At 43.2% G+C, this 27,999-nt stretch overlaps 1 protein-coding gene across 1 annotated transcript; it reads left to right on the forward strand.

The window, feature by feature from the left end:
* The first annotated feature begins 661 nt into the window (after positions 1–661).
* Positions 662–27,999, forward strand: LOC311101638 (serine/threonine-protein kinase TAO1-like). The gene is made up of 20 exons (XM_084142774.1): positions 662–1,151; positions 9,199–9,455; positions 9,560–9,631; positions 12,079–12,180; positions 12,304–12,349; positions 12,456–12,552; positions 12,680–12,793; positions 12,940–13,031; positions 13,311–13,404; positions 13,528–13,609; positions 15,961–16,131; positions 16,726–16,926; positions 17,873–18,013; positions 18,557–18,793; positions 18,940–19,068; positions 20,119–20,322; positions 20,532–20,771; positions 21,294–21,506; positions 21,884–22,066; positions 22,342–27,999. The coding sequence occupies exons 2-20, from the start codon at positions 9,324–9,326 to the stop codon at positions 22,873–22,875; spliced, it is 3,084 nt and encodes a 1,027-aa protein (XP_083998900.1). The 5' UTR covers positions 662–1,151; positions 9,199–9,323; the 3' UTR covers positions 22,876–27,999.

The raw sequence follows: 27,999 nt of genomic DNA on the forward strand, positions 1-27,999 counted from the left end.
CTGATTTCAGTTATTTTTTCCAAAGGGTGTGCAACTAAATATTAAGTTAAGGGTGCCAATCATTTTGTCCGGCCCATTTTTTGAGTTTTGTGTGAAATTATGTCAAATTTGCTTTTTTCCTGTTTTTTTTGTGTTATTCCAATACACACAAAGGAAATAAACATGTGCATAGCAAAACATGTGTAATTTCAATACTTTTCTGTGAGAAATACTTCATTTTCTGGAAAAATTTCAGGGGTGCCAACAATTTTGGCCATGACTGTATATAATGTATCTGTCTGTGTCTGAAACTAAATAGCACTAATTGAACTCAACTTCAGTGATGTTCATGGACATGCTATCGCATTGGGGAGCGGCTGTAAGCCCTCTTCGGTCTGCTTGGGTTCTCGAGAGCTACATCATGCTGGGGAAAAGTTGTAAAAAACAACGTCCATAGCTTCAATTACTTGTTATGCTACGGTCATGCCATTTTATTTTGTCCATAGTAATTAGAGAAACTATTTAGTCTGCAGACCAAAACTGTATTGTCACTTCTCCTTGAGGTTTTGGTAGCTTTGCTATTCCATGCATTTAGGTCAGAGCATTGGGTCAGAGCAATGACTGGATATGAATGGGTCAGAGGGAGTTTACAGCGATAGGGCGGAACTGGCGTTCCAGGAACAGACTGAATTGAAAGAGGACGGGAGAGAATCCCAACCCCAACATAAACACAGTGAAATATTGAACATATTCCTACTCTCATTTATAGAAAAGGCCTCTCCAATCTTCCGACGATTTCAAGGGTGCGGTCGCTTTCAGTTTGGTTGTTTTCGTGGTGTTCCCTGAGCTTCCCTCACATTTTCCCCCGCCGTATTATTTGTCACGGAGGGAGGCGGTGGAAAGCACGGCCGCCATCTTTGGGATCTGCCTGTAGTACGGGATTCGACAATCTGGGCCCCCGTTAGTCCAAGGCAAGGGTGGAGATTTCTTGCCAACTCTACACAGCCAATCTAAAGCAACAAATCGTTTGACAACTTTGAAAAACATCAGAAATCAGTGTAAGGAAAATATAATTCAGGAAAAAACACTAGTCCAGTACTCTTCCTGTCCAAAATTGGTGGAACCACACGACATTCTCTGCTCCGTTCAAACCAGCCAGGCCCGTCGGAAGGGTGAGTTTAAACTGGCTAGCAGCAGCTAATGATAGCTAGCCTCACATTTTTTAACGCGTTAAACTGTGAATGAGACGGTGATAAACAATACTTGCAACGTAGCCCTAAAATGTACTAATACCTACAACACTTGTCATATCACCATGTATTGCTTGCACACCACATAATAAACTAAGTTGGCTTCTATTGCTAGCTAACTAGTAACATCAAGTTAGCTAACAGTAGTACTAGTTAGCTGCCTCACGTTTTTTTGGCTGCTGAGCTAGCCATAGCATGATTTCACATCGACCAGACTACTCGAATAGGGTGTAGGTAACTAGCTACCGGTAACTTCGAATTTGTTGACATTAGTAAAACAACTAGCTAGCTGGCTACCTAGATAAAGTTGGCTGCTTTGTCTCGTAGTAAATGTTTTGTCGATTGGAATTTGTGGAGTTCAGAATGGTTAGGGAGTCTAGGGACGTTTCTCAATGATGAGTTTGCCTTGAACGTCATTCGTCAATTTACAGTCTTGCTACTGTACTGTCAGATTAACTAGGGTACATATTAGGTGTATGTTGCATCTATTGCAAAGATCAGATGGTAAACAATAGTCTGTTTTGTTGTTAAGTTATGTTTCTTTGATCCACATGGGGTTTATTTACTAATGCTGGGTGTTCCTTATGCAATTGGTACACATCATTAATATGAACGGAACACTACTAAATGCATTTGAATACGCCTACAATTGCACAAGCCTGGCTATTATTATTTTATAAATTTTAAGAATGAGACAGCATTTGGCAACAGCTTGCATTCCCATCCAGCTGCTATTACCCACGTTTAGACCTCTCAATTATTAAATTTGTTAGCTATGTGACGTTCATATACCCCAAGCCATTAACGTTGGCCTAAAAGGGCTCCATAAATGCTGGAAGGCACATTAAATGTGATGTCCTCCTTGCATATTGATTCATAATTGTCATTTCCCTGGTTCAGCTGTGTGTGTGTTTTTGTTTTGGTCAATGAAATGGGTGCTACTTTACCTTGTGAACTGAAATGAGTAGGCTATGTGTTCATACTCATTTAATTTGTTTATGGGTGTCTATTACATAATCATGAAAACAAAGGGGTTGGGTCAATTAAGTTTTCAATTCAGGAAGTTAATTGAATATTGCTAATTTTTTTCTACTATGAGGATTTATCAATTCATGAATTGCATTTAAATTTACTTCAAAAATGGTATGCTGGATACTGCAGAGAGAGACACACATAGGCCCCAGAGATAGACAATATGGATGGCCCATGTTTGTATCCATACCTGAGATGATTGATTAGCCTATCACAGACCACATTACACTTACACAGATAATACAATACAGTTGTTTTCCCCTCTAGGAGCTCCAAAACAACACCATTGCTAGGCCTGTATAAGCTACAATAGAATAGTCTTACTGCCTGAAACAATTCCCAGCAGTGCCTATAGCTGAGCGAACAGGAAATGCTGAGAAATGCAGTGCAGTGACAGCATGCAGAGGGAATTCCAGCCCTCCAGCTTTGCTGTCCTGTCCTGCTGCATTATTGCTGCCTCTGTGTGTGTAGGGTGTCAGTGTCATGCCGAAGTGTTTCATTAAATGAATCACTTACCATCACTGTCACTGCGCTCATGTGCCTCCTGCAGTTCAAAATGTCATCATCATGAGAGAGAGGCTACAACAACAAGGCTCATTCATGAACAACAATGTAGTAAACAACAATGGCAATAAAGAGCCACAGTCCCACGCCGTTAATTATACTTTATTTCAGGGCTGTGGCTGCATCTGTGCAGCAGGGTAGTGAGTGAGTCGTCCAGTGTTGTGGGACAAAGGATGTCTGCCTGCTGTGCCTGAGGGACTGGGGTCCGGCTGTGCTGTTCCTCCCAGGCCGAGAATGAGCGGAACAGTCTTGTGACGCTGGCGTCAGAGAGGGAGAGTGTTGCTCAGTGTGTCTGTGTGCAGCTGATCATCTGAGCTGGCTGGGCACAGTCAACCTTCCTCAGATAACTAGTTGGCGATCAACAATTACATCATGTTTAAGAGCCAGCAATACATAACATGTTTATTGAGGCATGCAGACAGTGACATGTTGTGTTACTGCCAGAAATGTATTTTAATTACTACATAAAATTGTCACTTAGTCAATTTTCTGGTTTTGTCAAGGAGTGGCTATGTTACACAGGCAGCTATGCAACCATAGGAGCAACATGTTACTACCATACCTGTTGGTCTTCCACAGGCAATATAGGCCTAGTAAAAAACAGAGTTTTGCTTTTTTTATTTGAGGATGGAAAATACCCCCTAAATATGTATTTGAATCAATTGACTGAGGAAGTGTGTCTGTCTTGACCGTACAGGTCTAACAACTAGCTAGTGTTATGTTATGGATGGTATGGCGCATAGTACAAAAGCTGAAGAACATATGCACATCCAGGTACTTTCCACAGGTGCTGGAGTTCTAGGCAAATTCATGAAAAACACATCCATATCCCAGGTGGGGGTGGAAGGTCCTATATATAGGGGCAATACTCAGTGACATCACTTCCTGAAACAGGAGGTAAAAAAATCTATAACATAGGTTCACAATATTAACATTCAATGTATCAAAATATATGATCATATACAAGGAATGTGATCAATATTTACAGTAATATACATACAATATTCATACAATGTTCAATTAGGATAATAAAAAAACACAATTTCGACAACTATAAACACAGTTTCAAGTCAATCTCCTCGTTAAGGGCAAGAGGAGACAGTGTGTTGAGCCAGTGGATCCAGAAAGATTCCCTTTGAAGAAGTTTCCTCTCAATGTCCCCTCCCCTGCATGACATCTTGACCATTTCTATTCCAATGCATCTCAGAGAACTAATAGGATGTCCAGCGTGTACAAAATGAACAGCAACCAGATTTTTAGTCTCACTTGTCCGTATATTGCTGCGGTGCTCACAGATCCGTGTCTTAAGGCTTCTGTGGGTTTTCCCTATGTAAGACAGACCACAAGGACATTTCAACATGTAAACAACATTGGTGGACATGCAGGTAATCAGGCCTTTGATCTTAAATCTTTGTCTTGTGCGGGGGTGGGTAAATGAGTTGCATTTGTACGTGAAGCTGCATTGAGCACATTGGCCACATTTGTAATTACCCTCTGGAACCTTGTCCAAGAAAGTTTCCCTTTTCTCTGGTGGGTAATCAGATTTAATCACAATGTCTCTCACATTTGGGGGTCTTTTAAAGACTCTACGTGGGGATATTTAAACATGGGTTTCAATTGTGGGTCAGTATCAATAATGTACCAGTGCTTCCTGATAATGTCCTTTAATGCCTTCCCCAATGGTGAGTATTGGGTAAAGCACGAGTGGACATGTTCTGCTTTTTCTTTAACTTTTGGTTGAAGGCTTTCCAGCTGTGTTAGTCCTTCAAAACGATCATTGGCATGTTTTACCCAATTGTCTTTGTACCCCCTTTCCTTAAACCTCTGTGTGAGGTCCGTGGTCTGTTTCTGATAAGAAGCATCAGAGCTGCATATTCTTCTGATGCGACTGAATTGACTTATAGGGAGACTTTTAATAAGTGGACGTGGATGAAAGCTGTCACCTCTAAGGAGGGTATTCCCGTCCGTAGGTTTCCTATAGAGATCTGTAGAGAGGGAGGTTTTGTCCTTAATAACCATCACATCAAGAAAACTGATTTGTGATAGGTCATAGTTAATGGTGAAATAAAGGTGTTCATTCATAGAGTTTAGATAGGCATGCAATTCCAAAAGTTCTTCCTGGGTCCCTGTATAGATCACAAAAATGTCATCCAAATATCTCAGAATTAGGAGAATATTGGAGAGAAAATGGTTAAGGTCTGGATTCGGCACCACCTGTTTTTCAAACATTCCTAGATATAGGTTAGCATAATTAGGAGCCATAGTGCTCCCCATCGCTGTCCCTTTGGTCTGGAGGAAAAAGTATCCTCTGAAGAGAATATAGTTGGAGGTTAATACCAGTTCAGCCAGGTCCACAATACAATTGGTGCTGGGAAGAGCATTAGGGGGACGTTCATTGAGGTTGAACTTATGGGCCTCTAGGCCACCCTGATGGGGGATGTTAGTATATAGACTGGTAACATCAAAAGTACACAGAAAATAATTCTCAGGTATATGGTCCACAGATTAAAATGTTTTTATACAATCAGTAGAGTCTCTGGTAAACATGGGGAGGGAGATCACCCAGGGTTTCACAACATAGTCTACAAAGGTAGAGATATTCTGTCAGAGATCTGTTACTACTCACAATGGGCCTGCCTGGTAGAGGTGGTGTCATGCTCTTGTGAATTTTGGGGAGAGCGTATATGACAGGTGTGGTTGGGCAGTCAACTTTCATATACTCATATTCTGTCTTGTTGACAATTTATCATGGATCAAAGACTTTAATTGATTAGTAGGGTCCTTAGGGAGTCTTTTGTAAAAATTAATCATCACTAAGTTGTCTCAGAATTTCCTTTTCCTAGTCTGCTGCATTTAGTATCACTATTGTACCTCCTTTGTTTGGTATGGCGCATAGCTCATGTAATCTCTTCCTTAGTCACCTACTGTGTTGTAATGTTGGGTTTTCTTTGTGTGAGATTATCAGCTGCAGGGCTATTTTCTTTGTTTCCCCCTTCCATCTGTCTGTCTGCATACCACTGTCTATCAGCCAGGACACAGCCCACTGGCTTTCTTACAGTAGTTGCTGTTTCTATGGAAACAGGAGACTGTGATCTCTTCCTACTTCGTTCACCAGAATGGACCGAGAGCTATAACTGGCCACTCTCCAGAGCTCAGCCTGACATCACTGGCCAGTGTGCCCATCCCTCGCTCCTATTATTAGGCTCTCCTGTGGCAGCCAGGGACGCTCAGAGGGACATGATCCTACAGTAATGGGCTGGACATGGCAGGCACACTAGTTTCTTTCTCATCGTCTGCCTAAAGCAGCCCGTGGCGTGCGTCATATCCGAGGGAGAGAGCACTGTACTGAGCAAAAAAGTTGAAAGCACAGCACTGGCATTTTTGTGTCTGCACTTCCTCTCCCTCATACTCAGCATGAGAACTTGCTGTTCTGGTGGGAGAAAAAAAAAAGACATTAACCATGTTTCCATCCACAGTTTTTATGTGAGTAAAGTCATAGCTCCCTTCGGACGTCCTCTCGCAGGCTACACCGGAAGCTGTCGATGAGGGCCCGCTCATTCCACCCGGACCCAGCCGCTATATATACACTGCTCAAAAAAATAAAGGGAACACTAAAATAACACATCCTAGATCTGAATGAATGAAATAATCTTATTAAATACTTCTTTCTTTACATAGTTGAATGTGCTGACAACAAAATCACACAAAAATGATCAATGGAAATCAAATTTATCAACCCATGGAGGTCTGGATTTGGAGTCACCCTCAAAATTAAAGTGGAAAACCACACTACAGGCTGATCCAACTTTGATGTAATGTCCTTAAAACAAGTCAAAATGAGGCTCAGTAGTGTGTGTGGCCTCCACGTGCCTGTATGACCTCCCTACAACGCCTGGGCATGCTCCTGATGAGGTGGCGCATGGTCTCCTGAGGGATCTCCTCCCAGACCTGGACTAAAGCATCCGCCAACTCCTGGACAGTCTGTGGTGCAACGTGGCGTTGGTGGATGGAGCGAGACATGATGTCCCAGATGTGCTCAATTGGATTCAGGTCTGGGGAATGGGCGGGCCAGTCCATAGCATCAATGCCTTCCTCTTGCAGGAACTGCTGACACACTCCAGCCACATGAGGTCTAGCATTGTCTTGCATTAGGAGGAACCCAGGGCCAACCGCACCAGCATATGGTCTCACAAGGGGTCTGAGGATGTCATCTCGGTACCTAATGGCAGTCAGGCTACCTCTGGCGAGCACATGGAGGGCTGTGCGGCCCCCCAAAGAAATGCCACCCCACACCATGACTGACCCACCACCAAACCGGTCATGCTGGAGGATGTTGCAGGCAGCAGAACGTTCTCCACGGCGTCTCCAGACTCTGTCACGTCTGTCACATGTGCTCAGTGTGAACCTGCTTTCATCTGTGAAGAGCACAGGGCGCCAGTGGCGAATTTGCCAATCTTGGTGTTTTCTGGCAAATGCCAAACGTCCTGCACGGTGTTGGGCTGTAAGCACAACCCCCACCTGTGGACGTTGGACCCTCATACCACCCTCATGGAGTCTGTTTCTGACCGTTTGAGCAGACACATGCACATTTGTGGCCTGCTGGAGGTAATTTTGCAGGGCTCTGGCAGTGCTCCTCCTGCTCCTCCTTGCACAAAGGCGGAGGTAGCAGTCCTGCTGCTGGGTTGTTGCCCTCCTACGGCCTCCTCCACGTCTCCTGATGTACTGGCCTGTCTCCTGGTAGCGCCTCCATGCTCTGGACACTACGCTGACAGACACAGCAAACCTTCTTGCCACAGCTCGCATTGATGTGCCATCCTGGATGAGCTGCACTACCTGAGCCACTTGTGTGGGTTGTAGACTCCGTCTCATGCTACCACTAGAGTGAAAGCACCGCCAGCATTCAAAAGTGACCAAAACATCAGCCAGGAAGCATAGGAACTGAGAAGTGGTCTGTGGTCACCACCTGCAAAACCAGTCCTTTATTGGGGGTGTCTTGCTAATTGCCTATCATTTCCACCTGTTGTCTATTCCATTTGCACAACAGCATGTGACATTTTATTGTCAATCAGTGTTGCTTCCTAAGTGGACAGTTTGATTTCACAGAAGTGTGATTGACTTGAAGTTACATTGTGTTGTTTAAGTGTTCCCTTTATTTTTTTTAGCAGTGTATATACGACAGCTGTGATGGAAACAGGACATTTCGGTACAGTTTTATAAATGCAGACAGAATTTGTTCGTTCGACATGGTGGGATCTTTTTTTGTCTGTAAAATTAATTATGCGAAAAATGGTGGTGGAAACGCCTTTATGGGCAATATTGATATAATAACCATTATATCGAAGTAATCTTGGAGTCACGCGATGATATGGTGTGTGGACCTCCCACTACGACTCGGGAAAGCATGCAGTTTATTAGGCTACAGATGAAAAAACGTATGAACTTCACATGGTGACAAAAGTGCACACTGATCTTGATGCTCCTTTCCAATATGTATCGAGGGTCTGATTCTGGTGACATGATGATCGATGCTTGACTGCAGTTTGACAAATAAATATTCTTGCTCGTATCCATAATAATCTCATCATGTAGACTAGCCTACCTACACAGACTACCCGCACTGTATCTGCCAGCTGTTGGCTAGAGCACAAGTGCCAAGACCAGAGTAGGCACAGTTTTTGTGACAAAACTATTGTTAGAGTTGAAAATGCGATGGAAACACATTAAACTTTAGATTTTTATTCATGAAAACTTAAGCGAAAAAGTACATTTTGTGTGCACTACGTCATCACGCACTGATTTTTATCCTCAATAAGTCCTTTTGATGGAGACACCACTGGTGGGAAAATGCACATATTTTCTTTATGCTGATATTTGAATATTCGCATGAAGATCTGTCGCCAATTGGATGGAAACCTAGCTAGAGACAGTGTTTTTTAGTTATCATGGGTACATGGCCCGATGGTGACTGTGCAGGAAAAGGGTTGAAAGGAGGCTTATTCTGAGTGTAGGGCTGCCCCATCCCCCATGTAGGCTTTTCAGTATTACATAATCAGTATTAAAAGTCCTATTCACTCTCTCTGTCTAGGCTGTTGTCCCGGAGAATCAATTTCACCATTCAGCCCCTCAATATCATAACTTGATTGATTTTGGGGCCCATGTGGCTCTGTTGGTAGAGCATGGTGCTTGTAATGCCAGGGTTGTGGGTTCGATTCCCACAGAGAAAAATAATGAAAAATGTATGCACTCACTACTGTAAATCGCTCTGAATAAGAACATCTGCTAAATAATTAAAATGTATAAAAAAATGATTATATTAATGTGCTTGCTTAATTCTACTGTACTAGTTCTCACTCTGTCCTCTCCATCCCCCCAGGTGTGTACACGTATGAGGCCGTTGTCCTGCAGATGAGCCGTCGGTGGGGGCTGTCACGTCGCTGTCGCACATCCAGATAATCCCTGGCCGCGGCGGTGGCAGCACTGGCACGTCCCCCCCTCAGCATGCCCAACACCAGTCGGGCGGGGAGCCTGAAGGACCCCGATGTTGCTGAACTCTTCTTCAAGGAGGACCCTGAGAAACTGTTCTCAGACCTGCGAGAGATCGGACATGGCAGCTTTGGTGCCGTCTACTTTGTGAGTACTTGGACCCGCCACTCTGCGCTCAGTAACAGAGCTGGATTTATATTCAGCACTGTTTAAGATATAGGGCAGGGTGTTGACTTTGTATTTTTCTTCAGGCACGAGATGTGCGGACCACTGAGGTGGTGGCCATCAAGAAGATGTCTTACAGTGGAAAACAATCCAACGAGGTAAGAGACTGATTGTGCATCAAATGCCGTTGATGTTACATCAAACAGTTATAACTAGTGTTGCACAGTATACTGGTACTACGGTAATCTCACGGTACCAAAACGTCATGATACTTATGATACCAACATTTTAGAATACCGTAGTACCGTTTCATATGATACTGCCGAAGTTTCCAGCCCTACCGATCTAAAGAACCTGCTGGCGCCTGTTGTAAAATGTTTATAATGTCAGTTTTGTTTATAAATTCAGTTGAATTTAAGCAACAGCCACTAGTTGCTTCTATGCGCAGGTCCAATAATATCTACTTCACTTTCATGCGCATATCAGGTGTGGCAGCTGTAATCAGCCAGCCGCATCCCCTACCAGCCCTCACTCACCTGCTCTCTCCGTGCGCTCTTCATGCACATCTATTCCTCTGTCAGTTAAAAAATATATAATTTAGCTGTGATTGCGAGCGGGGATGCAGACCCTGAGGAGTTTTCTGTTAAATAAAATAAAAATAAATAGGTCATTTAGCAGACACTCTTATCCAGAGCGACTTACAGGAGCAATTAGGGTTAAGTGCCTTGCTCAAGGGCACATCGACAGATTTTTCACCTAGTCGGCTCAAGGATTAGAACCAGCGACCTTTCGGTTACTGGCACAACGCTCTTAACCACTAAGCTACCTGCCGCCCTATGTTGTACATTTCTTACATTGGAGCAGCGTGCAAAGTGAGCAACGTTGATACATTATATCATTTAATCGCCTGTCATAACCAAGAGCACAGACCAGTCTGTGTAGACTTTGCAAGTTCACTGTCATGCAGCCTCTGAGTGACAGAGAGGGAAAATGGAGAACCGCTTCGCACCAGGCATGTTTGCAGCTTTATAGCAAAGAAAACGGCTTGTCTCTAGCCTAAACGGCAAACAACGTTGTTCAGTCATGTTACCTAGCTAGCTAACAACCTGGTAACTTGACATTAGGTTTAGGCAAATTTGATTGGCACAGGAAGAAAGGAAAAGGGTATGCTACTCATGATACAGTATGTGCTTCAAAGGTAGGAGTCATACAGGCCTAATGGAAGACTAAACTATATCAACTATCTATTTCTTTCTGGTGCTCCTTACATTCTGTTTGGTGCCTAATGTTTTAAAAGTTGGGAGCAGTGTGTTTGGGAGGGAGAGAGAGAGTGGTGTGTGTGTGTTTATGAGAGTGAGAGAGACATAGTGTGTGAGGAAGGGAGGGAGAGTCTGTGTTAACTGAAGAGTAAAGAAGCTTTCATGCAGTGTTTTCCCCTTACTGACACAATGACATGCAGATCATTATGCATTTGTATTCCTTCCTCCCATTCCTCCAGCCAAATCACAGGTAGGCCTTTGCAAATATGAGCAAATCAGCCATTCTATGCAGTATTCTATTATACACTGAACAGTGTGAAGTTAAATTTAATGTGTTGTATTGAGTAGAAGTGTACATTTCAGTGACAGGTTTTTGGAGAACGTTTAGAAAACGTGAACAAGTGTCCGGGCGACAGGGCGAACAGGATGCTAGGCCACTGATGTTTTTCCACTGTGGTATCGTGATACCTGGCCTGGTATCACCTTGCCTCGTTATAAAGATTAGCCAACATCAATGAGTTGAGACAGTGCAGGGCTGTTACTGAAGCTTTGTTTGTTGTCTCAGTATTGGTTTACTGTGAAAAGACTCATTAGCATCTAATCTAACAAGGCCTATTCCTTCAAGATCCTGTCCTCAGTGAGTTTGGAGCATTAGGCCTATAGTTTCTCTAAGGTTTGGTCTTCAAAGGGATTTGTTGTGTTTCTCAGCAGTTTCTATTTAAAACATTTATCTTATTTGCTTAAAGTAGTGGAACTGCAAAACAGTGTCCTGTTCTCTGAAGCTCAGTCTAAAAACAGTTGATAATCAGATTTGAATCTGGCAAAATGACTGGATTGGTTAATTCATTAACCCAAAGAAGTAGAGTTGAAGTCAAAGGGAAGTAACTAAAGTGCCATGTAGAACACCTAATAGTTTCAGCCTGCATCTATATCCTTATTGTTTAAAGGGGCAATCTGCAGTTGCTACATCAATTTTTTGACTTATAAATTAATGATATACCTATTGATTCTTGAAGAATATAGCTTTTATAAATACTTAATGAGCTTAGTTCATCTGTCGTACCCCATCAGAACCCAAAATATAACCTTGTTTTACTCCAGTATTTGTAAACATTGTAAATGTAAACAAACTGTATAGCGTCAAAACATGCTTAAAACTATAATTGTGATATCTTGGATGGTCAGTCTATGAATTTGAGTGGTTACATTTCTCCAGGCGCATCCCTCAGCTTTTTACCAAAACAAGAGGATGGGAGACCGCTTTGTTATTGTCTCCACTGTTGATTGGCCCTTTTAGAGCTTGTTACGCAAACATGATGTAATCGTTCCACTGTTTTACCTTACAGAAATGGCAAGACATAATCAAGGAGGTGAAGTTTCTGCAGAGAATACAGCACCCAAACAGCATAGAGTATAAAGGATGCTATCTACGAGAGCATACTGCCTGGGTAAGAGTGTTATCTGAATGGAAAATATAAACAACAGGTCATAATGCTATGATAACGTGGTGAATACTCTGGAACTGTACATTATTTAACCCAGTATAACACTCTCTCTTTCTGTCTCTGTAGCTGGTGATGGAGTACTGTCTAGGCTCTGCCTCCGATGTCCTGGAAGGTAAGATAGGAGTTTTTATGACAATGATTATAAGATGAGTTCTTCTTTGTTGTTTTCCCCATGATTTGCAGCACTCTCATCCTCTCTCGCTCTACATCCTCTGTAGTTCACAAGAAACCTCTACAAGAAATGGAAATAGCAGCGATTACCCACGGTGCTCTAGAGGGGTTGGCTTACCTTCATTCCCACAACATGATTCACCGGTGAGTAGTCCTAGTACCTGTATATGTGGACGTGTTAGACTGACTACTTTGTGCCCTCAGGGAGGGAGTGTGCCTGTGCCAGTGGAACAAAGCTGTAATGCCGTAATCTCTCTCCTCTGTCTGACAGAGATATCAAGGCAGGGAATGTCTTGCTGACAGAGCCTGGCCAGGTGAAACTTGCAGATTTCGGTTCTGCCTCCATTGTCTCTCCAGCCAACTCTTTTGTGGGGACGCCATATTGGTGAGTGGCAAAATTCCAATGTACAAGAAAAATAGATGGTGTTTGAAATATGGGGAAGAAATGGGGCACCCTCTATTGTCTCATTCAATATTTTCCATCAAATCAAAAGCGGTGTACCGGTCATTAAAATGGGGATGTTTCCTCAGGATGGCCCCAGAGGTAATCCTAGCTATGGACGAGGGTCAGTACGATGGGAAGATCGACATCTGGTCTCTGGGAATAACCTGCATTGAATTAGGTAAACTCTTTAGTCCATGTACTCCACTCTGGTTCAACTCTAGACTAGCTCTCCTGTTGTTTTAATGCTCTCATTTATTCATTCCATATCTCAAACCAATATCTGGCCAGTGAAGAAAGTATACATTTTTTTATTTTTTTTTCAAACTGGTTGAAATAATACATCTGATAGGTTTTGTCTGTCTTCCTATTACTTTTCCTCCCCACTGGCCTCCTTGTTATGTTTTGCTGTTAGTGGATCCTGGTAACCTATTGTTTTCTCTGATCTCTTTGTTTCTAGCTGAGAGAAAACCTCCACTGTTCAATATGAATGCGATGAGTGCCTTGTATCACATAGCGCAGAATGAAAGCCCCACACTGCAGTCAAGCGAATGGTACGTCATTGAGCTTCATCGGAGTTGACTTATTCTTTAGGAGAAGGCATTTGTCCACTTTTAAAGTGTGTCATGGTGAGAATGAAACAAACTATTCCCTCTTGTCCCCATCTCTCACTTCAGGACGGATTACTTCCGAAACTTTGTAGATTCTTGCCTTCAGAAATTCCCCCAAGACAGGCCCAACTCTGAGGAACTGTTAAAGGTAAGACCTCTGAAATACACTACATGACCAAAAGTATGTGGACACCTGCTCGTCAAACATCTCATTACAAAATCATGGGCATTAATATGGAGTTGGTCCCCCCTTTGCTGCTATAACAGCCTCCACTCTTCTGGGAAGGCTTTCCACTAAATGTTGGAATATTTTTGCAGGGACTTGCTTCCATTCAGCCTCAAGAGCATTAGTGAGGTCGGGCGATTAGGCCTGGCTCGCAGTCGGTGTACCAATTCATCCCAAAGGTGTTTGATGGGGTTGAGGTCAGGGCTCTGTGCAGGCCAGTCAAGTTCTTTCACACCGCTCTCGACAAACCATTTCTGTATGGACCTTGCATTGTGCACGGGGGCATTGTCATGCTGAAACAGGAAAAGGCCTTCCCCAAACTGTTACCACAAAGTTGGAAGCACAGAATCGTCAAGAATGTCATTGTATGCTGTAGTGTTAAGATTTCCCTTCACTGGAGCTAAGGGGCCTTGCCCGAACCATTATTCCTCCTCCACCAAACTTGAAAGTTGTCACTATGCATTGGGGCAGGTAGTATTCTCCTAGCATCTGCCAAACCCAGATTTGTCCGTCGGACTGCCAGAGAACGCGTTTCCACTGCTCCAGAGTCCAATGGCGGCGAGCGTTACACCACTCCAGCCGACGCTTGGCATTGCACATGGTGATCTTAGGCTTGTGTGCGGCTGTTTGGCCATGGAAACCCATTTCATGAAGCTCCAGACGAACAGTTCTTGTGCTGATGTTGCTTCCAGAGGCAGTTTAGAACTCGGTAGTGAGTGTTGCAACTGAGGACAGTTAATCTTTACAGGCTACAGCACTTGGCGGTCCCGTTATGTGAGCTTGTGTGGCCTACCACTTCGCGGCTGAGCTGTTGTTGCTTCTAGATGTTTCCACTTCACAATAACAGCACTTAAATTTGACCGGGTCAGAAATTTTACGAACTGACTTGTTGAAAAGGTGGCAACCTATGACGGCGCCACATTGAAAGTCACTGAGCTCTTCAGTAAGGCCATTCTACTGCCAATGTTTGTCCATGGAGATTGCATGGGTGTGTGCTCAATTTTATACACCTGTCAGCAACGAGTGTGTCTGAATAGCCAAATCCACTAATTTGAAGGGGTGTCCACATACATTTGTATATACAGTGCATTGGGAAACTATTCAGACCACTTGATTTTTTCCACATTTTGTTACGTTACAGCCTTATTCTAAAATAGATTAAATTGTTTTTTTCCCCCTCATGAATCTACATAAAATACCCCATAATGACAAAGCAAAACAGTTTAAAGTGGTCCTATGGACAGATACTCCAATCTCCGCTGTGGAGCTTTGCAGCTCCTTCAGGGTTATCTTTGGTCTCTTTGTTGCCTCTCTGATTAATGCCGTCCTTGCCTGGTCCGTGAGTTTTGGTGGGTGGCCCTCTCTTGGCATATTCTTTCCATTTTTTAATAATGGATTTAATGGTGCTCCGTGGGATGTTCAAAGTTTCTGATATTTTTTTATAACCCAACCCTGATCTATACTTCTCCACAACTTTGTCCCTGGCCTGTTTGGAGAGCTCCTTGGTCTTCATGGTGCCGCTTGCTTGGTGGTGCCCCTTGCTTAGTGGTGTTGCAAACTCTGGGGCCTTTCAGAATAGGTGTATATATACTGAGATCATGTGACAGATCATGTGACACTTAGATTGCACACAGGTGGACTTTATTTAACTAATTATGTGACTTCTGAAGGTAATTGGTTGCACCAGATCTTATTTAGGGGATTCATAGCAAAGGGGGTGAGTACATATGCACGCACCACTTTTCCGTTAAACAAGTAATTTTTTTCATTCCACTTCACCAATTTGGACTATTTTGTGTATGTCCATTACATGAAATCCAAATAAAAATCAATTTAAATTACAGGTTGTAATGCAACAAAATAAGAAAAATGCCAAGGGGGATGAATACTTTTGCAAGGCACTGTAAATGTAATATTTCTGTTCATTTTTTTTTTTTTATTACATTTGCAAACATTTCTAAAAAACGGTTTTTGCTTCGTCATTATGGGGTATTGTTTGTAGATTGATGAGAAAAAAATAAATATTTAATCCATTTTAGAATAAGGCTGTAATGTAACAAAATGTGGAAAGAGTCAAGGGATCTGAATACTTTCCGAATGCACTGTATATAGTGTATATTATTTATGATTATCATGATCTACCAATGCCAAGACATATAGACAGAGATAGCTCTGTTGACTTGATTTTGAGTGTACCTTAAATAAACATGAATAATACCCACCCTCAACTCGAAAGAAAGTTATTGGCCCCTCTGCCTCCCTCTCTTTCTCAGCATGCGTTTGTGCAGCGGGAGCGGCCCGACTCTGTCCTGATGGACCTGATCGTGAGGACCAAGGTTGCGGTGCGGGAGCTGGATAACCTGCAGTACCGCAAGATGAAGAAGATCCTCTTCCAGGAGGCTCACAATGGCCCTGCAGCCGAGGCACAGGACGGAGACGAGGAGGTCAGTCGCCCAATCTGGCTCTTCTCTCCTGTGGAGCTTAGTTTGAAATTAGCATGGTTTATACCAGAACCATTGTAGTCTTTGAAAAAAGCCTAGGTAGGATGATGATGATGATACATTTTTTAAATTATTATTATTATAATAATGATGATAATAATAATATTATTTAATTTGTAAACCTGTATTTCCCACACTCAATAAGGTAGAAAACAACACACAAACAAAATTCAGCAACATTACAGCAAAAAGTAGAAAAAACTATCACAATACATCAAACCATTACCTACTAATACAAAATATAGACTTTAAGCAGATTAAGCGATCAGACATTAAAAGCCAGCATTAATAGGTAGGTCTTCAGTTGTGTTTAAAACAAGGAAATTGTTTAATTGTAGTTTCTCTTAATGCACTCTGATAATATTAAGGTTAATTATTATATTAGGGTTAAGGGAGGCCTGGTGGGTCTGAAAGATTCTCTCACAATTCAGTTGTTCCTGTTTATCCTCTGCTCATAACCTGCTATAGTTGACACACTGTCATTCAGAAAGTATTTCACTCACCTGTGTCTTGCTTTTGCTACGGTGTTGTCCCCAGGAACCGGAGCACAGTGGCAGGACAGGCACAGTGAGCAGCGTTGGCAGTAACCAGTCTATCCCCAGTATGTCGATCAGCGCCAGCTCCCAGAGCAGCTCTGTCAACAGCCTGACCGACGCCGGAGATGACAAGAGTGAACTGGACATGATGGAGGGAGACCACACGGTCATGTCCAACAGCTCCGTCATTCACCTCAAACCGGTGGGTAGAGATTATCTTAGAGCTGGACTCGCAGGCAATATTCCCTCAAAAAAATTAGGCGCTGAGCAAATTTCAGGTCTGCTGTGCGCAAACTTGAACGTTGTGAAAATTCTGTGCAACTTCTGGCGCGTGTTTACTGTGAACACTGAGGCTGTGCCCGCATTAAGTTACAGTTATAACAGTGGCCAAGTAGGCTACTGTGGCTATTTATCATAATGTAGGCCTATCAGAGTGGCCTACCATAAAAAAAAACAATGGAGAAAATGCATCTTATAACATTTTAACATGGAAATAGCTGTTCTATCATTCAGCCTACAGTAGCAGCCAATGTGTGGTGCTCAATGTAGGCCTGAATTCCATGAGAGTTTTGAAAAAAAACGTGTAGGGATTGACATTAACCTGTTTATCCACTACCATTATTACAGAGAATCAGACAAATTATGCATATAGGGATACCGCAGCTCTGATTGGTTATGCGGCACTGGTCTGTGTAGAGTATGGGCTGTGTCTTGCATGTTAATGCAATAGAATCCTACTCTAATGCGCTCTGCCTACAAGAAAATCTCTTGCATAGTTTGTTTTGTTTCAGTATGTTGCATTGAAAGTGGCTAATATTGCGTTGATTCTATCACATTTCACACAGTAGAGGGAAACGTTGATAGTGTTAACTAAAGGGTAAAACTAGAAAGTTGAGTGAAGTTCAATCTCATGCTTCTCTGCGCGGGCTGATATTTCTTCTGCACGACAGTCCCGGGGAACTCTGCGCCCACACGCAGCTTAGAGGGAACATTGCTAGCAGGATAACTGGACACAGTGTTGATTATAGTGAGATGATTCGGTGATGTACAAGACATAGTGATGATAGTGTTTCCTGGTGCCTTTCACAGATCATTTATAAGCAGTAATTCTCTGCTGTTGATGTGCTGCGTTGTATTTGTTTCCTCAGGAGGAGGAGACGACTTATTGCGAAGAGTCGGAACTTAACAGCAGGCCGCTCACTGAGCCCCAGTCTCCCCCTGCACACACTCCACGGCCAAAACACCACCGCAACCGCGAGCACTTTGCCACAATACGCACAGCCTCCCTGGTAAGAGCACATCGAGCCCTAGAAATACAATGATACTGTAGATAACATGATTTAAAAATGGACCCCTAAAGGCCCAGTGCAGTCAAAAATGTGAATTTCCTGTGTTTTATATACATTTCCACACTATGAAGTTGGAATAATAATGTGAACTTGTGAAGATTATTATAATGCCCTTTTAGTGTAAGAGCTGTTTGAAAAGACTGCCTGAAATTTCAGCCTTTTTTGGTGGGATGGAGTTTTGGCCTGCCTGGTTAATAGATCTGCCAATAACAGCTAGTTTTCATTTTTCCCCTCCCCACTCAGACCACTCCCAGACAGTCCTAGCAAAATTCTTGCTTGAGAAATTGCTCTTTGCTAAGAAGCTATTTATGTTTCCTTTGGAGTATTTTAATTGAAAACAATCACAGTAAGGTACTTAATTGTTAACCAGAAATGATTTGATATTGAGATAAAAACAGCTGCGTTGGGCCTTTAAGTGTCTGCTCCTGTAGGAGAGTATAAGATGAACCTAGAGTTCTATGATAAGCCCTATGTTTCTCCCAGGTGACCCGTCAGATGAAGGAGCATGAGCAGGACAGTGAGTTGAGAGAGCAGATGTCAGGCTATAAGAGGATGAGGAGGCAGCACCAGAAGCACCTGATGGCCCTGGAGAACAAGCTGAAGGCTGAGATGGACGAACACCGGCTCCGTCTGGACAAAGAACTGGAGAACCAGAGGAACAGCTTCGCCCAGGAGATGGAGAAACTCATTAAGAAGCACCAGGCCGCCATGGAGAAAGATGTACGGTCGTTTGCTCACTTACTCCATACTTAATTCATACTTTGTCTAGATTCTACTACTGTTCCCTAGGTCGCTGTTGAATGTTCTTGTTTGAAATTAAGTTATGGGGGCATTTTCAAATGTTTATTTTGTATGTCTCTCTGCAGGCAAAGACCTTTTCCAATGATGAGAAGAAGTTCCAGCAGCACATCCAGAGCCAGCAGAAGAAAGAGCTCAACAGCTTCCTAGAGTCCCAGAAACGAGAGTACAAACTCCGCAAGGAGCAGCTGAAAGAGGTAGAGAATCACATGCGTCATACAGATGAACAGTCACATTTAAGGCTAAACACACATTATACAAAGGCTTCAATCATTGCTGTATCATTTCAAGAAAAAACACGACATGCACCATTGCTCGCCTACATACTCCTCTCAGCATGTCAGACAGACTCAATGAATGACAAACCTCTGTAGAAAATGTGAACAGTGAGCTCTCATGTCGAATTGCTTAAAGCGACAATCTGCAGTTGAAACGATAACAAAGCATACTCCCACTGATCCGGTAAAAGGTTGAGGGATGGGGCTGGAGAAAATGTAACCACACTCAAGTTCATAGACAGAGTTATGGATGCAAGGACTGACCATCCATGATATCTAAATTATAGTTTATTTTATTTTTTTTATTTTATTTCGATCTTGTCTCATCGCTGCAACTCCCCAACGGGCTCGGGAGGCGAAGGTCGAGTCATGCGTCCCCCGAAACATGACCTTCTAAACCGCGCTTCTTGACACCCGCCCGCTTAACCTGGAAGCCAGCCGCACCAGTGTGTCGGAGGAAACACGGTTCAACTGACGACGAGGTCAGCCTACAGGCGCCCGGCCCGCCACAAGGAGTCGCTAGAGCACGATGAGCCAAGTAAAGCCCCCCCGGCCAAACCCTCCCCTAACCCGGACGACGCTGGGCCAATTGTGCGCCGCCCTATGGGACTCCCGATCACGGCCGGTTGTGATACAGCCCGGGATCGAACCCGGGTCTGTAGTGACGCCTCTAGCACTGCGATGCAGTGCCTTAGACCGCTGCACTACTCGGGAGGCCCTACATTATAGTTTTAACCATGTTTTGAGGCTATACAGTGTTTGTTTACATTTACGTTGTTGGCAAACATCGGAAAAGCAAGTTTATATTTTGGCTTCTGATGGGGTACGACAGTTGAACTAAACTCATGAGGCATTTATATGTTATACTCTTCAAGAATCAATGGGTTTATATAATTCATTTACAAGTCCAAAAATGGATGTAGTAATTGCAGATTGCCCCTTTAATATCCATCCTTGTTCTTCCCCCAGGAGTTGAATGAGAACCAGTCGACCCCTAAGAAAGAGAAGCAGGAGTGGCTGTCCAAGCAGAAGGAGAACTTCCAGCACTTCCAGGCTGAGGAGGAGGCCAACCTGCTGAGGAGACAGAGACAATACCTAGAGCTGGAGTGTCGATGCTTCAAGAGGAGGATCCTCATCGCTCGCCACAACGTGGAGCAGGACCTAGTGAGAGAGGTCAGCGGTAATCACTCAGCTCTCCTCATTCATACAGTCCCTTGCTCCTCTCACTCTCCTCAAAACAGGGTCCCCTTCCCTGCTCTTGGTTTTCGTTTTGTAACCATGGCTCAGCTGTGGGTTCTGCTCATTTCCCTACTTGTATACATAGTTCAACCATACCTTTCTCATACTGCCCTTTTTTTCTTTAAAATGCTGTCTGTGTGTAGGAACTGAATAAGCGTCAGACACAGAAGGACCTGGAGCATGCCATGCTGCTGCGGCACCACGAGTCCATGCAGGAGCTGGAGTTCCGCCAGGTCAACACCATCCAGAAGATGAGGGCTGAGCTGATCCGCCTGCAGCACCAGACAGAACTCACCAACCAGCAGGAGTACAACAAGAGGAGGGAGAGAGAGCTCCGACGCAAACACGTCATGGAGGTCCGACAGCAGCCCAAGAGCCTCAAGGTGAGCACACAATGTATACTAACACACACGATTCCCATAAATTGTTGTTTTGTGTTACCGTTAATGTCCGTTATGTAGGGACCTGACCCCTCACTATTCTGTTTGTCCTCTCTTCCTCTGTCCCATCCAAAGAGCTCCAGACCTGACCCCTCACTGTTCTGTTTGTCCTCTCTCCTCCCTCTGTCCCATCCAAAGAGCTCCAGACCTGACCCCTCACTGTTCTGTTTGTCCTCTCTCCTCCCTCCTCTGTCCCAGTCCAAAGAGCTCCAGACCTGACCCCTCACTGTTCTGTTTGTCCTCTCTCCTCCCTCCTCTGTCCCAGTCCAAAGAGCTCCAGACCTGACCCCTCACTGTTCTGTTTGTCCTCTCTCCTCCCTCCTCTGTCCCAGTCCAAAGAGCTCCAGACCTGACCCCTCACTGTTCTGTTTGTCCTCTCTCCTCCCTCCTCTGTCCCATCCAAAGAGCTCCAGACCTGACCCCTCACTGTTCTGTTTGTCCTCTCTCCTCCCTCCTCTGTCCCAGTCCAAAGAGCTCCAGATTAAGAAACAGTTCCAAGACACATGTAAGATCCAGACCAGACAGTACAAGGCCCTGAGAAACCACCTACTGGAGAGCACACCAAAGTCTGACCACAAGGCTGTCCTGAAGCGTCTGAAGGAGGAGCAGACCCGTAAGCTGGCCATCCTTGCTGAGCAGTACGACCACTCTATCAACGAGATGCTCTCCACACAGGCTGTGAGTCACACAGGGACCTTGAAAACACTGCAGGGGAGGGAGGCAGGAGAGGGGATGAGTTCCTAAAAAGCTGACTACTGATGATGGGCCTTTTGACAAAGAGGCCCTTTATCTACATCCTCAGAGTCATATGAACTGGTGGATAACATTTTTATGTCTGCGTGCAGTTTGAATGAGGTTGCTAACTAGCATGCTAGCAGATACCTATAGACTTCCAGTCATTGCGCTAATGCTAGTTAGCATTGGCTCGCAAAACTACCTCGAACTTCCTTCATACTGGACACAGAAACATAAAAATGGTATCCACTAGTTCAGCTGACTCTGGGGAAGTATCCCTTTAACATTGTGCTGACCTCCTATCTGGCTCTCCTCTCTAGCTGCGTCTGGATGAGGCTCAGGAGGCTCAGTGCCAGGTGCTAAGGATGCAGCTGCAGCAGGAGCTGGAGCTACTCAACGCCTACCAGAGCAAGATCAAGATGCAGACGGATGCCCAGCACGACCGCGAGAGGAAGGACCTGGAGCAGAGAGTGTCGCTCCGGAGGGCCCTACTGGAGCAGAAGGTCTGATCTTCCATACTGGGAACATTGTTAACATGGGTTTCGTCTCAAATGGCACCCTGTATATTGCACTGTGGTCAAAGGTAGTGCACTTTTAAGTGGATAGGGTGCCATTTGGGACACAATCATGGTGTATTAGTGGCAAAAAGCCTCAATTGACATTTAGGCTTTATTTAATTTCAAGCTCCGGAGTTTGCTGTTATCATTGCTAAACCAGTGCTATTTTGACATGGACATATTATGATACTTAGTAGCTGTGTATATGTGTGTATCTTCAGATTGAGGAGGAGATGCTGGCCCTTCAGAACGAGCGTTTGGAGAGGATCCGTAGCCTGCTGGAGCGCCAGGCCAGGGAGATCGAAGCGTTCGACTCAGAGAGCATGCGTCTAGGCTTCAACAACATGGTGCTGTCAAACCTCTCCCCAGAGGCCTTTAGCCACAGCTTCCCAGGTGCCTCAGGCAGCTGGGCCCACCCCCAGACACAGCACCACTCTGGGGGCTCTCAAGGGCCACACTGGGGAAGTGGAGCGTCAGGGCACCAAAGCAGCCATCACCAACACCACTACCACTCTGGTCAGGGAGGGTCCCCCATGCAGCAAGCCTGGGGCCAAGGCATGCAGGGAAGTGGGGGTCCTCAGCCATGGGGTCACCCCTCGGCAGGGCCCCTGGGGGCCAGAAGCAGTGGAGGAGTGCAGAACAGCCCCCAGGCACTGAGCAGGACAGCCTCAGGGGGGCGCAGTGAGCAGGCTATGAGCAGGAGTACCAGCGTCAACTCTCAGCTATCCAACGGGTCGCACCTGTCCTACACATAGACTCCCAGCCCCAGAGTCAGAGTAGGGGGCTGCCGAGTCCACAGAGCAGAGTGGGACAGTATGGGCTGAGCTCTACTACACCTCCACCTCTCTTTCACACGTTTCTCATCCCCTCTCTGCTATCCCTCGTTCCTCTCCTGTCCTGTGTACAGATGTGAATGCGTGTGGAAATAAATGTTGCTCAGGTCAAAAGGGCTGAAAGAGGCACACCCCCTCTACACAGCAGTTTATTAGCACACATACAGATCAGTTCTTCTGTTTCTATAGAAACCATTCAGCGTCAACACTTAATACTTCCTTCTGTCTTTATTTTACAGTTCTCTCTTAGAAATCATGTTCATTTACATATATGTGTTATTCACAGCCACTGCTCTCCTTTTGCACCACTGAGACCACTGTCAAAAGCCTTTTGACATCTGCTAACTGCTTTTAATTAAAAAGTTGCTTAGTGTCTACCAATCACAGCAAGCTAAAACAGCCCAGGAAATCCCCCTGCTCTAAATTTGATAATACATTGGCCAATTTATCCAGTAACTTTTTTTTTTACTCTCCTTTTGCCAGCCTGCTTTTATGGTCATTTTAAATCGCTGAGATTTTATCTCTTTCCAAATCGGAAGAATGTTTTGCGTTCTAAAATGTTTTAACAGGGAGAGATTTAAAGAACTGCTCAGATACCGTATAGAGCTGCTTGACAATACCTGAAACAAATTTAAAGTTGGTTTGAAATGATCATTTAGGTTTGAGATTGTGAGGGACACTGGGACACAATGTTGTTGGCTTGTATTTTGGCCAGCTTCCATAAAACTAGCTTTTGTTGTTAAAGCCAAACCTACTTTAAGCCAGGCAGTTGTTAGTACACATATCACAAACTTAGTTACTATCAACCCCTGTTGCAAGAATGTGATGACATTTTGTGAATATTATTATTTAGTTTTCACATACAAGAATCTGAGGGTTTTGTAGAATTAGATAAATTATGTTTTAGCTGTTCTTATTTGTCTGTTTTTTTATTAAAAAAAGAAAGATAATTGTTTTTTGAAATTGTAGCTGGTAAGAGCAAAATAAGTTAGTTTTTTTAGCAGATGTCATATTGTAGGATTTTTGTTGTGAATTTCACAGTTACACTTGCAGTTTGAAAGATCGAAATGTTTACATTTAATATATTGGAGAAGCAGTAACAGTCTGAACCTTTTTATATCAATGAGCATTTTGCCAGCATTTAGTGATCTGCATTTTATTTTACGCCTCCCTGTGGGAGTTTAAGCTGCTAATTTATCCATTTGCCAATAAGAAAACTAAAGCAGAATATGAATGTTTTTAGATGCTATTCTTTTTATTTGTCTGTTTCGGATGCAAAGCTAGGGGTCCAGGCTAACCATAGCTTCAGCTTTGGCCATATTCAGCTCAGTTCTGTACTACTGTACTGTGTGGAACTGGCCACTAGGCTGCAGTCTTCACTTATTGTCAACCGTTCCTTAGGCCACTGTTGGTTAGGGTTTCCAAGTGGGTGGGTGTCTCTCATAACATTACTACATCAGCCAAAACCAGAGGGACATGGCAGAGCCTGAGCCAAAATAAACTTTAAGCTTTGCTAACTACTAAAAGTGTATATATGTATGTTAATACTCAGTAAAATGGTGCCTTTCTATGCCCTGATACTGATCATTCATTCTCAGTGTAAAACTGGCATATTTGTGAATGTTTTAGTTCAGCTCAGATTGATTAAATTAAATAGTTTACAAAGTTTGTAATACATTTCAAACTAGTTTCCATTGAGTTTGCACATTGGCATCGTTCAATGAAAATTATGTACCTCAGGAAGAGACGATCCCAACATCTGTCCTCATGTACCTCTGAAAATTATGTCCATATCAGGAGTTTTGTTAAGCGATCAATTGAACAGAAGTTTTAAAGGTGATAATAGCATGCATACAGGTACTTGAGGGCTGGTTCTGGGTATCTCTGCTGTGCGGAGGATCACATGTTGTGAGTTTCATCTTAGTTGGCTGAATGATCGAGGAGGAGGATCAGTATAATTCATGCTGGGCTACATGATTGTCCGATACAAGAGCAAAGACTGTAATGCCTTTAATAAGAACCCTGACGTTTATCAGTTGATTTTATTTTAGTGCCTTTAAATACTGCTGCCTTGTCAAAGCACTTTATACAGTAGAGAAAATGTATACAGTAAAACAGATGGTAGTTTGACTTTATTTTAGGCACAGCAACCCGAGGGATGAATATAGTGTGTCTGTATTATGTGGTTGAGGTGAGGAAGTTGAAAGGTCTAGCTAATAATTGACCTTAAAGTCAGATATGGAGTCAGGATTTGAATACCTGGGGTTAATTACAAGTGAGTTACCAGAGTCATACCAGTATGTAGACAATGTTTCTATGGCTCTGTGGAGGATTCATGTTGGGCAAGAACGAAGCAGATTATAGAGTATGGTGACACGGCTGGTTAAAAAACACCTTTCACGCAAAATGTTCCAGGCCAGGTTTAACATGAATGAAGTGGGAACAGTAGAGCAGAGCTTCCATAAGTAGAAAAAATAAATACGGTTTCAGAATGTGTTTGAAAGGGAAAGATTTAATTTCTATGTGATGGCTGTTTTTGACCATGACAGCAGGCTTGGCAAGGAGTACATGTTTATGTGGGAGCTGGTTAATGTGATGCAGTCAAAGTGTTTAAAATGATAATGGTCCACAACTTGAGCAACACTAAAACCTCTGCAATCAGGAAAAAAGAGACCATCTCACCACTCTAAAAGTAACAATGGCAGGTGAATGAAGCGCAAATACTTGTTAGTTACTGGTGTTCAGCATGTAAATATAACACTCGCACTAAATGAACATTCTACACTTATGTTGGTGAGTGGTTAAAAAGTGTTTAAAGCTGGAATCCTTAATGGTGAAACTGCCACGTCCGTTTGGGATATTACAACAACAGAAGTTACTGCAAACAACAAACACTGTTTTTTCCCCCATCGGACATCATTGCACGCGCTAAACTTTTTACCACACTGCTTGACGCACCTCTCCTCAGTTTCGTCCACAAAACAATAACCAAGGTGCTGGGGCGGACAGTGGCGCTGTTTCCCCTAATGCGGATTTCATCTTTAAAGGTGGCAAAGCACTTATGTAGTTATTTACTCGGACACCCACAGTGGGTTCTATCCATGAGCACGTTTTCTCACCCATTAAACTGTTTCTTTCATGGGTGAGTTTATGCCATTGTGGTTCCCCTCTTTATTTTCTCAACCTGCATTCCCTCACTCACCAAGTCTGCATTTACTGTGAGGGTAACTATCTCCGTATGGAAATCTAAAACACTTTAAAACATATAATTTATATTGAAAAGGCCACAAGGCTTGAAAAGACCTAAAGATGCAGATATCTTAGGAAATATATCCTCTTTTCATTAAAGTGGGGAGAAATGTTCATATTGTGTATATCTACAATTTAAGAGATTAACCGTTTTAAAACTAAACTTGCATTGTGACAAAAAAAAAAAAAAAGAATCTCTAAGACTAACATTATTTAACTTGACAGACACTAACCAAATATTAAACAACTTTGAGATTGGTATGGAGGTCTGTAAAAGTAACTGATGAAACGTGAGCTTGGTTGTGTGTACACTGACTCTCTTACTGCTTCCTGTGCATGCATAGCCTACACTGTCATTTTCCTTTACTGTCACACACTTTGTTAGTCATTGCCCCCCTCATGACGCCTGTCATTGCAGTGAGTCTGTACCTCTTATGTTTCCTTCTATTCCACTCTCTCTACATTCACATCCACCAGATTAGTACCTATTCTGATGTTTGTTCTTGTTGAATGTGATGCTACAATTGTGCAGCAAAAACTTGTTTGATTTCAGGGGCACAAAGAGATGCAGGAGAAGTTTGTTTTAAATGGTTGCAGTCTCTAATCCCCCAAAACAATTCTCCCATATCTTCCTCTGAATCATATCCAACTGTCCTTTCCAAAAAGCAAGCATGGGTTTCATTATGTTACAGTACATAGGGCTGCGAGTGTGTCCCAATACTCTCCAAAACCTTCCACCTCTTGTTTCCTTTCATTTGTAACCACAGAGAGTTGAAACGCCTCAATAGGTTCATTTACCACTTTAATGCTTACACCCACCAAGTCTTCTATGATCAGTGGTCAGGAACAAAAGGTGTTTCTGATTATTGGGACCTAGCCCTTGTTCAGGTCAACAGCTTCTTAGGTCAATGGTTCATTCACATGTCAGGCCAATGAAAGGTCCTTGGGACGTCCCTACCCCATTGAAGTTGACATTTTTTATGGTTAAGGTTAGGTTTCAGGGTAGGGACGTCCCAAGGATACCGGACAGCACTAACCGCCAATGAAACCATCTCATCGATTGCCAACCAGTCACACCTTTTTGTTAATGTTTTTTTAAATATTTGTTTTTGTGAGGGAGACCTACTTAGATATTTTTATTCATATTTGTTTTAATTATGTACAAGGCTTCTCCACCAACCTGGATAATGTTTTTAATTATAATTTAACATTGATGTTGTCAACTTTTGTTCTACTGACTGAAAGTATGGGATACTGAGTAAGAAACAGGCTAAAGAAAAATGGAGGTCCTCCCTCTGGTCAAACACTGTGCCATCCCAGAGCTGCGAAGCCCAGACACCACTGCATTGTTTCATCTCCAGAGTTACGCTTGGCTTGGGCTGATGGCATGAAACGTTTAGAAATAGCATGATGTGAGCCATTTGGTTCTGGTCAGATTGCCAATGTAGAGGCTTGAAAAGATTGAGTGGTGACAGGCTACTTATGAAAACAGAGGGTCCATTTCTATGAGGATGTCAGTATTCTTCCTTGGCACAGCATTACCACTACAACTCATATATAACCTGTATTAAAATGTATAGATTGTGAAACCTGTTATTGAATGTCTGAAAGAGTATGAAGATTATACATACATTTTCACCAACAAAAAAGTGAATGGAAATGTGTAAAAAGATTCATAAAACAGAAGAATAAAAACTAGGATCAAATGTACTATTTTGTTTGTATTATAATTACTATTGTGCTGGCAGAGGGATATTGAACAGAAATCGGCTGTAATAAAGTAATTTTAGTATATAA

This window comes from Coregonus lavaretus (genome assembly GCF_964263955.1).
Source record: "Coregonus lavaretus genome assembly, chromosome: 26".
NCBI classification, from domain to species: Eukaryota; Metazoa; Chordata; class Actinopteri; order Salmoniformes; family Salmonidae; genus Coregonus; species Coregonus lavaretus.

Coding starts and splice junctions, on each gene's coding strand:
- LOC311101638 (XM_084142774.1), top strand. CDS start 9,324: ATGCCCAACACCAGTCGGGCGGGGAGCCTGAAGGACCCCGATGTTGCT. Junction 12,794..12,939: donor TTTGTGGGGACGCCATATTG/GTGAGTGGCAAA, acceptor ATGTTTCCTCAG/GATGGCCCCAGAGGTAATCC. Junction 13,032..13,310: donor AATAACCTGCATTGAATTAG/GTAAACTCTTTA, acceptor CTTTGTTTCTAG/CTGAGAGAAAACCTCCACTG.